General features: G+C 39.6%; 2 protein-coding genes across 2 annotated transcripts in view; one reads left to right on the forward strand and one right to left on the reverse strand.

Annotated features, from left to right (window-relative positions):
* Positions 1-15,201, forward strand: part of LOC116181208 (adhesive plaque matrix protein-like) — a 48,807-nt gene that overhangs the window by 19,987 nt on the left and 13,619 nt on the right. The window lies entirely within an intron of this gene.
* Positions 4,033-4,813, reverse strand: LOC116181209 (pro-resilin-like). The gene is made up of 3 exons (XM_031501508.1): positions 4,735-4,813; positions 4,560-4,688; positions 4,033-4,508 (listed from the first exon to the last, which is right to left on the reverse strand). Exons 1-3 carry the CDS (start codon positions 4,741-4,743, stop codon positions 4,077-4,079), a joined length of 570 nt encoding a protein of 189 aa, XP_031357368.1. The 5' UTR covers positions 4,744-4,813; the 3' UTR covers positions 4,033-4,076.

Here is a 15,201-nt window from a genome sequence, read left to right on the forward strand (position 1 = left end):
TGGCTGCAACGAACACCATAATCTGCAGTGGTTCCCCACGAGGGGCCAGTTACCCTCTCTGGGGACAGGGAAATGATACTAACAAAAGTCTTTCTTTTGGCAACCCATGATCTCAAGATCGCTCAGCGCTCAGAGGCAGGCAGCAGGTCCTTGGCGACAGTTATCTGGAACCGGAGAGGGTGAAGCAACTTGGACTAAACAGGGTTCTATCCTTTATTGAGAGGAACGGGGCCTGATCTTAGTTGCGAGAGAAAGAGGGTAGGCATAATTGGTGTGCCCAAGTGATGTCTGGTCGGCCCTCCCACCCCTTGTGAATAGGATAGAATAGAAGTACCTTTAAAAGCTCTTAGAGGTTATCGAATGGCATTTAAAAACCTAAAAAGGGTTGAAGGGTTCGTAAAATTTCCTAATGCTCGATTGTTCAACAGAAGAAACAATCTTAAGGGCTGTTTACGGAATGTTCTTAGAAACCCCTTGAACGTTTTCGAACCTATAAAAACCTACAGCAACCCTAGAAGCTGTGGATGCTAGCTAGGAAACAAAATTGGTAGCCACGAAGACCCTGAAGCATTCTAACGTGTCAAAAAACACTTTAATGTTAATCTCTAAAGAGGTTTAGCAACATTGCGGAGTTAAACTGTAACGAGACTTCAAACTGAGGCTGTTGTTAGCTTTAAAAGCTGCTAAAGGCTATCCAAGGCCCTTAAAAGCTTTTGAAGACTAAACCCCCCCTTTGGAGAACCTTTTGAAACTCTTAATGACTCAAAGCTTTTGAAACACTTGTAAGAACTCTTAAAAAGAGCAAGAAAAATTTTCGAAGCACTTTTAAAACGCATTGAGGACTCATGGATGTTAAAGGTCAACAGACAATTAAAGATTGTAGATAGTTTTTCCCTTACATTCTGTATTTCATGTAATACCCGTTACACCATCTGCATATTTTCTGTGTAAGTTGGTTCAAGTTTATCGTTGTTATTTCATATTTTCTTATTCGGCCGCTAGAGGTCGCGCAAATTTGTTCCAAAAGCTATACCTGTATTAACAAAATAAACAGAGTCGTCCCCTTGGTCGACAAATTCCTCAGTCTCGCAAATCCCGCTCCATTTATGTGCGGGATCCCGGTATTTCGGGATCTCGCAATCCCGGTATTGCATTCCCTAGTTTCTAGTCTATAACTTTTGATTCAGAGGTCTGATCGAAAATGTACGAATTGTTTTGAATTCTACGCTCCAAAATGAATAAGAAAAAGTGTTTTCCCGAGAAATTTTGGTGCAGTTGATTTTTGGGAAAGAAAGGCCTTTTTTTGAGGCCCTAAAAAAAAATTGTCTCAGATCGACCCGGAAACAATTTTTTCTTATAGAATGTGGCCTGTAGAATCCATAATTTCAAACAGTTCCAAGATTCGGCTACTAGTTCAAAAGTTACACTCCTTTGAATTTTCTTTCGAAATTGGTTTGTAGTAGGGAATGCAATCCCGCAGCAAAATCTCAATCCCGGTATTTGCGGGATTGTTAGATGTTAATCCCGCGGGATCCCGGAATTTGCGGGATCTCGCAAAACTTTAAAAAATTGGCAAATAAGCAATTCTGTGCGGTTAACTTCTGTATTAAAATAAATCGCTAATTATCACAATATTTAACAAAAAAGTACTTTCGGCCTAACTTAGAACTCAAAAAAACCTTACCTGTGAAGCACAAAAAGTCTTCTAAAGTGCCTCAAAAATCATAGTACATTTTTAACGAAATTTTTAACGAAGTTTAACAATTATTTAAAAAATAATTCGCCGTTATCAGTTTCATTAACAAAGTAAACAGAGTTGTCCCCTTGGTCGACAAATTCCTCAGTCCCGCAAATCCTGCGGGATCCCGCTCCATTTATGTGCGGGATTAATCTCGCAAAAATGCTGCGGTATCCCGCAATCCCGGTATTGCATTCCCTAATCATAACCTCTCTCTTTGTTTTTGTGTATGTAATTACATACTATCGGCAGACTGCACCCTTCTGAATACCGACGGCTACGGTCAGTTAGTTGGTGGGTTTTTCAACCTAGCAGCTTTGAAAAGCCTCAGAGAGTCTCCCAAAATCTTCTAGAAGGGTTTAATCTTCCCAAGCCTTCAAGTGTTTTTACAGGCCATAAAGAAGATTGGTCTTTAAGAGCGTTAAAAGATATTTAACAACTTTGAAGAGGATCTACCGATTCTTATGATGATTAATTGTCTTCTTGAATCACCAAGTGATTTCTTCTTTAATTGTACCCACAGCTTTCTTGTGGATTTTAGAGATTTTAAAGGTCTGCATGAGCGTTTGAGGATCTTTAAGAATTTTGAGATATATTCAAGGGTAGGTATTTGATATGGGGCGGGAGGGAGGCCGAATGAAGAGGGTAGTGCCATGAAAATGATGTTCTGGAAAGTGGTGGGGGTTGTACGCGAAGACACAGAAAAGAACAAGTGGAAGAGAAATACAAATAGAGGACTGGTAGCAACATTTTAAGGAACACAGAGGTCGAGGTATCAGGCGGAGAAATTGAGCAGCAATTAAACAGACTAAAAAAAGGAAAAATAGCGGGGAGGGATGAAGTAAGAAATGATGAGACTTGGATTTCTGCCACAGACAGACAGTATGAAGGAGAAGCTCTGGAAACTACTACCAAGTCATTGAAAGGTGGAGGAGGATTTACAAAAGACTGCATTGAAAGTTAGAGGAGAATTACGATAATGATGACTGTGTGCAGGGTATGGAATGATAAGTTAAAAAGAGAAGAATATGGAAAAGATACAGGTTACGATCGACTGCAAGTACATATTGTAGCGAATATTCTAGAAATCACGATAGAGATCGAGGCGCCATGAAAGATTAGTCATTGGTAATAAGAAACAAAGGAGAATGTGACTCACTTTTTCTGGGAAATATAATGATGTTGGTTCTAGGATATTCGAAATCGTTTAGAAGCTCAAAAAGTGATGGCGTTTTACATTGATCTGAAAGCAACGTTTTACAGAATGAAGAGGGAAAAAGTGTGGAAAATGATGGAAAAATAAAAAATTGACAAGACGCTAAAGAACAGAATCAAGGATTGCTCCTTCACAATATAAGAAACTGTCTTGGATTCCTTCTAGCCTTCCAATTCTTCATTTTCATCAAATTCTTCAGTTCCAAGAAGACGGAAGACACAGCGATGGAACAGGTGCAGGAAAATGTAGAGGTATTGGCAAAGAAAGGTAATGGAGTTAAGTGTTGGACAATAGAAGAATAGAACATTTGGGAAGAGGGAGATAATGGATATAAGAAATAAGAAAAGTGAAATATTTAGGGTGCTAATTGCCACAAAATAATGGGGCTATGTGCAAATAAGAGAACTAGGAAAAAAGAGGGTAGTGGCGATGACACAGTGTAGGGAATGAAAAAAAGAAAGAAATGAATACGGTCGGACTGAGGTCGAAAGAAGAAGAAAAATAGGGAAAAGGATGGAAGATGAGCTGGAAAAAAAAAATTGATTCACAAGCACAGCAACAGGGGGTGAAAAGTTCGCGAGGAAACGGAAGGTACATAGAGCTAATAAGGGAGTTATTGCCGAAATACTCACGACAGAGAAGAAAATATATTAAAACGATGGCGAGGTTCAGTTGCGGAAGGGGAAAAGGGAGAAAGGAAAAAGACAATGTAGAATCTTAGGTGAGGAAGACGAGGAGAGCACGTGCTATGGGAATGCAAAGAAGTGGAAACGATAAGAGGAAGCAGGAGTTAAGTGCTGGAAGAGGGTACAAGTGTCCTTTTATCAGTTGCAAGGTGTTTCCAAAGATCTCCAAAGGTTTTTTTTCTAGGGCCGGACTTTATGGTCCCCCAAAAACCTCCAGAAACCTTTTTGGGTCTTCTAGAGTTGGAAACGGAAATGGAATTTGGAGAACAGGAAGAAAAGTCCTGAATGCTAATCGAAGACTTCCTCTCATTGAAACTTTTACTGTAGAAAATGTACAAAAGGCATCCTTACGTCTAAAACTTACAAACTATAAGTCTATACAAGAACTGGCTCTGATCAGCCCCATAGGGACGAACTTCTGAAATACTGAACTTGACTACGGTGCCCCATACGTTGGCGGTGGGCCGGTTCTGGGCGCGTAATTGTCGGGGTTAGCGTAACTGTCATAGCCGCCGTGGTAGTTGTTAGCGTAACCGCCGCCGCCGGCATTGTATGGTGTCGCCGGACCTGAATAATCTTTGATTGAAACGGAACTTGTCGCCGGCGAGTTACCACTTCCGCCATAACCTGGAGGGCCGTACTGCCGGTGACCGTAGTCTTCAGGATACGAGGCCGTGCCCTCGTAGCGGACGTCGGCGTGGAAGCCGGTCTGCCAGTCCGCGTAGTACGTGACGATTTGGATACGTCCGTCGGGCAAATGCACCCTGTATTCGCCATTCACCTGGTTACCATCGCTCGTCTCCTGCCTGTTGTAATTGTTTCCAGTGTAGTCGTCTTTCACCTGGTAACCGAACTCGTAGGATTTGGGCTGAAAGTAGTGACTTATGTAAGAGAATCGCAATCACCAAGCTCGACCTACCGCGCTGTGCTCGTGGTTGAAGTCCGCGTTGTAGTTTGGAGTTCCGTAACTGCTTATGGGGGGTCCATAATGAGGCACCGGGGGTTCACATCGTGCCGCCGCTACACAAAGCACTACGCCGTAGATTACCTAAAACTCAAAGGTACTATAAGCGTTTTCGGCCGAACGCGCCAACCTTAATCATAGCCCAAAAGGAATTATCACAGTCAACGCACCACTAACTTGTTCTCGATAGAAAAAATGAACCAGAACTGTATTAGAAACAAAAAATAATTTGCCTTTTATACGTTGCGTATACCCGCGTTTGGTAATCGCATTGTCTTTGTCTAATTGGAGTAAAAAAAACTTTTACCAGACGTTAATCTCACGCTCGCCCGAAGCATTGTCAACATTCACACCGCATCGGCCAACGATAGATTGGCAATCCACCGATTTTTGCTTAATTACCAATTAATTGTTTAATAACAATATCTGGGAGAGAGGGGAGGAGGCGCACTCGAGGATTCCTTCGCGGCCCATTTCGACGATCGATGCGCGTGTTGCAATTTATTATTTTGCCAGATCATCGCACGCGGCCGATTTTGCCGATTCTCTCACATTAATATACCGTTACACGACGGCTTCGGCGCGCCGGTTCCCACGTAAAATTGTCGATTTTGCAACTATTTACTTTCAATTATGGGGAGCAGGAAGCGACAATTATTTTGACCATTGTAACCCCGTGTAAGTCGATTTGTAATGAATTTGTAACGTAATCTCTGCGAAAATTGGAAGCTTTTCAGATTCTCTTAAAATTCTTCTTTTTCCTTAGTTCTCTTGCATTTGGTACCTTCTCTTACCTCTTCTATTCGTTCCTCTCTACTTTTTCTTCCAACCCCCATCTTCGACCTCATTCCTTTCCTTTCCCAATACCTCTCCATCTTTCCCATCATTTCCTTCCCTTGTTTGCCATTATCACCAGGAACCACAACTTTTTTCTTCTCACTACGATCCCTCCCCCTTGACCCTGTTTAATATTTTCCCACATGGTTAGGCTAAATGGGCATCACTGTTTTAATCCCTTCCAAAGCACTCCAGACTCTTCCCTCCCATCCTTTCCCTGCCCATTTTCCATACTTTCTCACTTTCTATGGTGTCAAACGTTGCTTTTAAGTCCCTGCAAAACGTTTTCGTCCATTTTTCCAATTGTTTTTACCAATACAATCGATCGTTCCCCTGTCTTTTCCGAAGCCCATTTGTGTGTCCTCCAACATCCCCTTCTCTTACATTTCTAATGATGGTTATATAGTTTCTATACGTTGTCGTATTCTCGTGACTCCCATAGAGTCTTTATCACTCCTTTTGAAAATCGGCACTATTACCCCTTTCTTCCATTTAGCTAAACGCCCTCCTTTCTATTTGTGGCGAAAATCCAAATCTCATCTCCTATTTTGTCTCGCTGTGCCGCTCTCTTCTCTTGTCACCTCTTCCATAGCCTCCTCTTTCTTTCATTTTCTATGCAGTACCCGGTGTTTTTTCCCATTCCTCTAAATGTACTAGTATCTCCCTCCCACTTGTTCTATTTTTCTTTTTTCCTCTGTTTATCACCTTCCATCTTTCTCTGTTTTTATTTCCTTGATGTGCTCTTCGTATTCTTTCTATTTCACCATCTTTTTTTTACATTTTCTTTTGTTTTTCTGTTCTCTCACTCTCATTTCTCTATATTCGTTTCCCACAGTCTTTTGTCTATAACTGTATCTCCCTCCCTTTTTCCTTCTCTCCGTTTCTTCACTTGCTCATTTTTATATTTAGTCTCAATTCCATCCGTTGGTGATCCAATTCTATTTCTTCCAGTATTTTTTCATTTACTAAAGTATAGTCAAATGCCGACCTTCCTCCCACGCATGTGAATTGTCCGACCCTATCCATCATTCATACTTGCGTTCATAATCCTCCATCGTTTCTTTGTTGATAATTCCAACAACACTTCTCCCTCTTTGTCGCCTCTTTATATCTTAATTTTATTTTTATTTCATTTCAAACTCCTTCCCTAATTCTTCCTATGTCTATTTCCTATTAATTACTCCGTCCCTCTCCTCTCCCTTCTTCTGTATGTTATTTGTAGCCCTTTTTTTCCTTTACTCCAGTTATATTCTTTGACTTGTATCATTAATTTTCTATATCCCTATCTAGATTTTGTTCCTTTTATTTCAGCCACCTCCCTAATTCTTTTAGTACCGATCCTTGTTCCTTGATCCTTCATACGTTCCATCTATTTATATCCCACCTCCCTTTAGCTCTCTCTTATCTATCTAACTATTCATAAAGGGAGCCTGAAGAGGCAGCACTTAGGCACACCGAAGGTCCATTCTACCTATCCTCTTTTTTTCGCAAGCCCGTTCTTCTCAATAAAGAGGAGGAAGAGTATGGGTGGTAGAAAGAAATTCCTTTCGTTGAGACCCTTCATTAGAGTACCATGAAGGATAAAGTCAGTTCACCCCCCCCCCCTCAGTTCCGGCTTTTGAGAAGAGGACAGAAGGAAGGGCAGTAATTGGTAGAAAACGGTTCCTTTTGTTGAGTCCTTTAATTATAATACCATGAAAGAAATTAATTTTAACACCACCATCCTTCCCCCCAGGCCCGGTCACCCACCAATCTCGAAAAGGAGTCGCCCTGGAATGGGTAGAGCGTGTGTTAACCCCCTCCTCATTTTCAAAGGTTTAGCTTGCACCACTAAGCGTATGCAAAATCTGAGACCAATTGGTTGTCGTAAGTAAAAGTTATACTTTCAAAAAAAGCGTCTCAGGAAATATTTCATACCCCCCCCCCCATCCTTTAAAACTGCGAAGATTGATGACCGTCTGGCACACCTCCAAGGTATAGGCTACCTACTGCAAAAAATTCCAGGACTCTAAGACCATTCCCCTAGAAGTAGTTCAAAACAGCAGAAGTGCGTCCGGACGAACGGACGGATGGACAAAACGCAAACAATAGCACATTTTTTTTCATTTTTAAAAAAATGCGCAAAAAACTAAGTAATTTAAGATTTTTTTACTTTATTTGTCGACCGACTGAGTGCGGGGTATTATGTCTAAACAAGCTTCATACGTTTTTCGTTTCTCTCTGGGAATTTGTTCTATTTCTTTCATTTGTTTCGGAATAAATTTCGTTGTCATTGTTAATCAAAATTGTGTGTTTATCACAGGAAAAAAATAGAATTAAATTTGCAAAGGAAAAGGGCCGTTGAATAGAAGAGGGAGGGATAAGAAAATGTAGAGAAGAAGTAAGAGAATACTCGCTGCCCTTTTCGTTCTCGAGCTAGACGAGGAACAGACGGAAAGACGAACAGAAGGATGAACGGGCAGACCGAGGGACGGACGGGGAGACGGGCGGACCATTACTTGAGGGAAATTTCTTTTGGGATAGCAAGGAAAAAATTATTATGAAAGAAATGTGCTGAGGTCGAAGAGAGGAACGAAATAGGGGAAAGGATGGAAGATGTAACTTAGAAAAGGACTCACGAGGAGATAAAGAGAGGAAAGAAAAAATATGGAGATAATTGTCAAAGGCCCCTTCTCGAAGTATATAGGGCGAATACTGAAGAGCGCTAGGTCCCTGTTTTGGGGTGAAAAGCTAAAGTGGAGGGGGGGGGGGTTGTTTGTTTCCTTTTCCCTACCATTATTAGCATTATAGCATTTGTATACTCTTCATATGCTGGAGGTATTCCTTTCTCCCAGTAACCCCTTGGGGCTAGGTTATCCCTCAAAACGCCTAGGATAATTTAAAAAAATGACACTTTGATTGGTTAAAAACAGAACGGAGGTCAGGGGGGGTATGGAACACCCCTCAGCACGCGAAGACTTTGTGTATATGAATAAACGAACACTTTCATGGTGAAGATTGTACGGAAGGAAGAGTATCAAATTTTTTTTTAGCGAAAGAGGGGGGAAGGATGGAAAACACAACTGATATAATTAAAGGACGGTAAAAATGGAAAGAAATAAAGAAACAGAGTAATCAATAACCTGCTGGAGAGTGCAACAAATAAAAAAAAATCGAATAGACCCGGGAATTCCAAGCAAACAAAGGAATTTCAAAACTCGTAAGTATTTGACTGCCTTTTTTTGAGACCGTAGAAAAAAATTGTCTGTGATCGACCGGGAAACATTTTCTTATAGAGTTTGGTCCGTAGAATCCATAATTTCAAACAGTTCCAAGATTGGACCACTTGATCAAAAGTTACAGCCCTTTGAACTATATATATATATATATATATATATATATATATATATATTTCAAAACGGCCTGTGTAACATACTGAATTTACGTAACGAACGAGACAATAAACTCCATTCGGGCAGTACCTTTCAAGCCCTACAACCGTAATCTCGAATTAACGATATAATTAACATTCATTTGAAGAAAAAAGAATCCGGCTCATTTGACACGCACGACCGTTAATTGTGTAGTAATCCTCCGCACTTCTCAATAGCGCAATAATGGATAAGTGTCGTAAGTATCTGTTACAATTAGCGATGAGAATCCTCTAACGTCATTATATAAGCCTATACGAAGGTTGGGATGTGCGGAGGGAAAAAATCGAAATATCCACGGTACGTTGGGTAATGATGCGTAATTTTCGCAGGCCTTGATCCGGTTGTCGGCATCGTAAAAGTAATCGCGAATATTAATCATTATTATGAAAGTTTGAAACATTCAATCTTCAGAAGAAGCTTCAGTCTTTTTGGCACAAACTTTTTTAGTATGAGTTTTTGACGCCGTGACACAATAATATAGTAATAAGGGTAAATTTCGAGTGTAACATGGCATTCGGAACAGAACGATAACAAATAGCGAATTATATGCGATCCTTTTGAAGCAAGCATTTTGCCTAAAAAAGATATTCGTTTCAGGGGATGATTTATTGGGGTTTAACTGCACCTGCATAGGCGGGACGAATTGGGATGTAGCGGTCCTTTCGTCCTTCGAGCTTTCGGACTGGTGGGTTCCAGTAAGCGCTACATTTGGCCCTTCGAGCCTTTAACTGAACTGGTGCTGCGTTACGTTGGTCAGGTTCCAGTAAGTGCAGGGTTCCATGTTACTTCGTGTATAAGTATGCAATATAAGTTGCCTATCTGCCTGTTATTATGCTTTACATTCTCCTGTTTTACGCGATTACGATTAGGTATTAAGAACACCAGGAAGCCATCAGTTTTATTGCAAGTTCAGGAAGCAATTTTTGAAAAGCGCTAGGGAAAGAGATTTTTTAGTGGCAACGAGGTACCGAAAGGGCGTTTTCCAGAAGCGAATACTCCACGATCGCCTATTGAAATAGGGGACGGGGCGCATTATTCCAAAGTGAAATTCTTCCGGGACCAGTTTTCTTAATTCCTAGCTGTATACTGTCAATCACCGAACAACCCCCGCAATACAAGAGTGCTTTGCATGCAGGTATGAATGACTTAAAAAATTTCGCAAACTTGAAGCAGACGGAAATTTACTATTAAAGGGTTGTTTAAGGGTTGGTTACAGATTATTTAAACATAATCTATCAAAAAAACAAAAATGTTCGGTGTACTACGTTAAGGAACAACCCCCGCAATACAAGAGTGCTTTACATGCAGGTATGAATGACTTAAAAAATTTCGCAAACTTAAAGTAGACGGAAATTTATTAATAAAGGGTTGTTTAAGGGTTGGTTACAGATTATTTAAACATAATCTATCAAAAAAACAAAAATGTTCGGTGTACTACGTTAAGGAACAACCCCCGCAATACAAGAGTGCTTTGCCTGCAGGTATGAATGACTTAAAAAATTTCGCAAACTTGAAGCAGACGGAAATTTACTATTAAAGGGTTGTTTAAGGGTTGGTTACAGATTATTTAAACATAATCTATCAAAAAAACAAAAATGTTCGGTGTACTACGTTAAGGAACAACCCCCGCAATACAAGAGTGCTTTACTTGCAGATATGAATGACTTAAAAATTTCGCAAACTTGAAGCAGACGGAAATTTACTATTAAAGGGTTGTTTAAGTGTTGGTTACAGATTATTTAAACATAATAATGTTCGGTGTACTATATAAAGGAACAATTCAATTACTATCTATATTAAAAAGCGAAAATTTGTCGATTGAAGTTGAACTACTTTTTTTAATTTATCCTTTTTTGTACACCAGAACAAGAAGTATGTCGACGATTCGTTCATACCCATCGCTCATTTGGGTATAAGTTTACTAATAGTAATCGAAAGTAGGAAAAAAACTTGTCCTTAATAGTGTTTATCTTTACTTTCAAGGCCAATTATTAGATTGTCGAGGATTTAATGATCACTTTTCTTTTTAAATGAAGAAGCGCTGCACTACTCACACCGTTTAACGTTAAATATATACCTTTCTTCCCTTTTTTCCTCGTTTTATCCATCTTGACTTTTTCTCCTTGTTCTCATCTTCATCACTCCGTTGGATTTCTTTTTTTGCACTCTTTCTTCATCTTTTGTCCCTTCATTTACTTCTTTCTTGATCTATTTCGTTCTGTCGACTTTTCCACGTCTCCATATTAGATTATCTTCTCTCTCACCACACAGTAAACGTTTCCGTTCTTCTTCTCTTCATCTTCGTCGGGCCCGAACCTGCTTTGGGAATTTTCCCCTCCGTTGTTGAGTGACCAGTCAATTCCGGGCTCAGTGGCAATGAAAAACCGGACGCAGATAGTCCCAGACCTTCTGATCTCGCTTAGGCTTGTAACGCTTGAAGATTGTCGGACTCACCTGCACAACGTTAGGCTTGTAGGAATACCCACGTGGATGAAACCAGACGGCTGTAATTTTGTCACGTGTGTTTACGAACCCAGTAAATTTAGGGTCGTGTGTATTTTGGGCTGGCCGAGTGTGCGATTTAAAAATCGTTTGTGAAAATAAATGCATGCCCATTTGGGGATTCACAGGAGCGAATCCATGAATTCAGTTGTTACTTTCAGGATTGAAGAATCCAAGAAACTGCATAGACTACATCAGAAGCTACACAGAAATCTCCATCGACTCGAAAAACAAAAGTAGGTAACGTAAAAATTTAAATCGATTGACCTACCGCAACATCGACCTAGATGCGGTTGAACGCAAAACACCAACATTATAAAAAACGAGCATCAATTCCCCGATTAGTTATGTTCCAGTTTAGGAAACCTGTTAAATTTCACGTTCGAAACTAATTAATTAACGTTGTACGATTCAGCGATCCCAATGGTGGTCCGTCAAATTTGAGGTTTCGTAACCGATTTCGTTGGGAATATTTGTCAACACTCAGCGAGCAGGTGCAAGTTCGTGATCGTCAATTACTTTTTCTTATTATAGGTACTCGTGCAGTATACTGAAATCGAATTTTTTTCTTAATTGTCTCGATGCGGACGGACATAGTGAAAGTTTGGTTTCGTTTATGGATCAATGTTGACCGTACGACTGTCACTTTTAATTAAGCGTCTTATAAATTTATGATTGGGCATTGTCTCGAGAGCTGAGAATGAAGAATTCTTCAATTTTTATTGTTTCGGTAAATGTGTGTCACCCAATTGTGGTCGGAATTGTGCTAGGAGATGGTTAAATGCGACGTGTAATCACAATCACAATGCAACTCAAATCGTAACCAGAAATTGTGGCATCTTCGGTGAACAACCGCACTTAATTGAGTCTTACCAAGAACCAAATGATTGATTTGGACGGGTTTGCCTCTTGATATCTTCATCGCATATGCGGAAACAGGGCGTTACGTACAAGAAGACCCTTTGGATATAATGGCTATCTAAACTGTCATTATTTAATACATAAAAAGTCCCTGGTACATTATCCTGCTTAAAATACACACAAACCTGTGAATGATAAACCGATCTAACCAAAGGAATGGTATCTAAAATTAAACGCAATACCAAAATAATCAGAATCCTTTGTTTTTTTTATTGTCATCAATAAATAATATAATACAGAATCTATTCATGCAAATGGTTCTCATAGGTCGATTCCTATAGGAATATTAAAATTCTACTTCAAACAAAATTCTTAAAGATAACCGACCACTACTTTATACAAATCAAAATATTTCAAGTAATTTACAGTAAATGACGTGGATGGGATCCTTTTCAGGTTTCAATTGGTCTTATTTCACTCTGGAAAACGCCGCTTCCTTTAGAAATATAAAAACAGATGGCTTCGATGGTACAGTTGATATTTTGCATCACCCTGGTAACTTTATCTTCGTGACGAACGCAAAGTTTGGCGGAAGAAAAGTTATTCGCTGTGTTTTATTGCGAACAAATGCACCTATCACAAATTCAAAACCAAAGCAGCCACTAGTTACATATTGACATTTCAAAAACCCCTTGCAGACCTTTGTAAACTCGTGGGAACTTCCACAGAATGCAAAGCTCTGAAAGCCATTTAAAGTGCATTTTAAAATTACATAATCCCTTAAACGTTTAATCAAGAAAGAAGAACAATTCGTAAACCCTGCAGGCCTCCTGAAAGTTTTTGCCTAGTCTCCTGGAGGCTTAAGGAGGCACTTTTACAGAGCTCTCTAAAATACTTTAAAAAAGCTTAAAAATAATCCTGAAGGTCGTCTAGCATCTGAATTTTAAAGAGCCTTTGCACATGAGAAAATTTATTTACGAGTCTCCAAAGCCTTTAAAGGGAGTTCAAGAGGCTCCATGCCCTTAGAGCACTTAGAAGGTTTTTAAAAATTGTTAATGTTCTTTAAAAGAACCTGAGAAACCTCTAAATGCTTTTATATGCCTTTAAAAGACCCTTAAAAATCTTGATGAGCTTCCAAGTGTCCCTAGAGTCTTCCAAGACCTTTTCCAAATTTTGACATTCGCTCTTCTCTTTGAGAACCGAGTTTCTATCAGCTATTGTGAGCCTTGTGGAATCTTTAAGGACTTTTAAAACATTTAATAATTTTAAAGAGGCAAATCTTTGTCTTTTAAAGTCCTTATGAGCTCTTAACAATCCTAGAAGTACCCAAAGAACCTGTCTAAGAGCTTTTATGAGTGGTAATAGGTGTTTTATGAGCCTTTAAATACCTTTAAGAGCGTTTAAGAGCCACATAGCGCCTCACTTAAGCCACATAAGAATCTTAAACGAATTTAAGAACTTTTAAAGATCCAAGAGGCTTTTAGAATCAAATATTGTTTAAAAAAGAACTTTGAAGTGCTTTTAATGCACTTAAAGGCGTATTATGAAACCTTAAGGTTTTTTTTAGAACTATCAATGGTCGAATATCGAATTCCCCAGACCTTTACAAATGCTTCTATTCGTGTGGGGTTTTTAAGAAGCTCTTAGCGTGTGAGTGGCTTTAAGAGGTAGATCCTTAAAAGGTTTCAAAACCTGTTAAGGACCTTCTAAGAGCCTTTCCGGTTGTTCTAGAGCCCTTAAAAGCTTTATTATTCTTTAGAAGCGAAGCTTTTAACATGTTTGATAAGTCCTTAAAAGCTTTTAAGGGCCTTTGACAGCCTTTTAGGTCAAGTTTTTAAAGTCTTTATTACCCCGCAAAGGCTCAGTGCTTAACAGGTTTCATGAGCTCTTAGTCTGTAATATTCAGTGGTTTACAAAAAGGGGTCCGTTAACTTGGCTCCCCCCCACTGAGAGATTTGATAGTCGTATTATTTTGAAATGAATGCGCTCTTTATGCGCTCATATGCGCCACCGATAATAACTCTTGCGCCATTATCGTTTTTTAGAAATCCGAAAAAACATTGGGGGGAGGGGTCAGGTGAACGTAGTCCCCCCAGTACGTATTTTGTCCCTTGCCACCAGGTCACCTGATACATTTGGATATGCGCTCAATTGCGCCACTTGAATTACAGCTAGCGTCATTACGGTTAAGCCGTGACAAATTTTCAAAAAGTGGGGGGGGCCAACTTAACGTTTTTAAAAGTTACTTTTTTAACATCTTTTCATACGAAATTGTACTCTCAGGTATGCGCTAAAATGCGCCGTAAAAAGATATCTTTGCGCCATTATTGTTTTTTGGTTATCCTTAAATATATTTGGGAGGGGCCAAGTGAACGGAACCCCCCATAACGCATTTTGCTACCGGTATTTGTGCCACTCGATACATCTGGTTATGCGCTCAATTGCGCCACTTGAATTAAAGCTAGCGCCATTACGGTTAAGCCATAAAAAAATTTTTAAAAGTGGGGGGGCTAACTTAACGTTTTCAAAAGTTACGTTTTTTAACATGTTTTTTCTACTACATCGTACCTTTCATCATGCGCTAAAATGCGCCGTAAACAAAAATCTTGGCGCCATTATAGTCTTTCAGAAACACTATACAGGGTGTTTTTTTGGGAGCTTTAGTTAAACGATTCTGGGAAAGTAAAATAGGTAGGTTTTTAAAAATTTGTATTTAGAAGTTACTCCGAAGGCCGAATCGATGAAAATATTTTTAAAATGAACGCACTTCCGGAAATAACTTTTGAAAACGCTAAGTTAGACCCTCCACTTTATAAAAATTTTTTATGGCTTAAATCAAGTGGCGCAATTGAGCGCATAACCAAATGTATCAGGTGATCTAGTTACAAGAGACAAAATACGTGGTGGTGGGGGGGGGGGCTACGTTCACTTGGCCCCAAAAATGTAAGGATTTCTAAAAAACGATAATGGCGCAAGAGTTACTA

The sequence above is a fragment of the Photinus pyralis genome, unplaced genomic scaffold, assembly GCF_008802855.1.
Source record: "Photinus pyralis isolate 1611_PpyrPB1 unplaced genomic scaffold, Ppyr1.3 Ppyr1.4_LG9, whole genome shotgun sequence".
Taxonomy (NCBI): domain Eukaryota; kingdom Metazoa; phylum Arthropoda; class Insecta; order Coleoptera; family Lampyridae; genus Photinus; species Photinus pyralis.

Excerpts from the sequence above, each read along its gene's own strand:
- LOC116181209 (XM_031501508.1), bottom strand. Across the intron at positions 4,509-4,559 it reads TCAACCACGAGCACAGCGCG|CCCAAATCCTACGAGTTCGG; the intron begins GTAGGTCGAGCT and ends CACTACTTTCAG.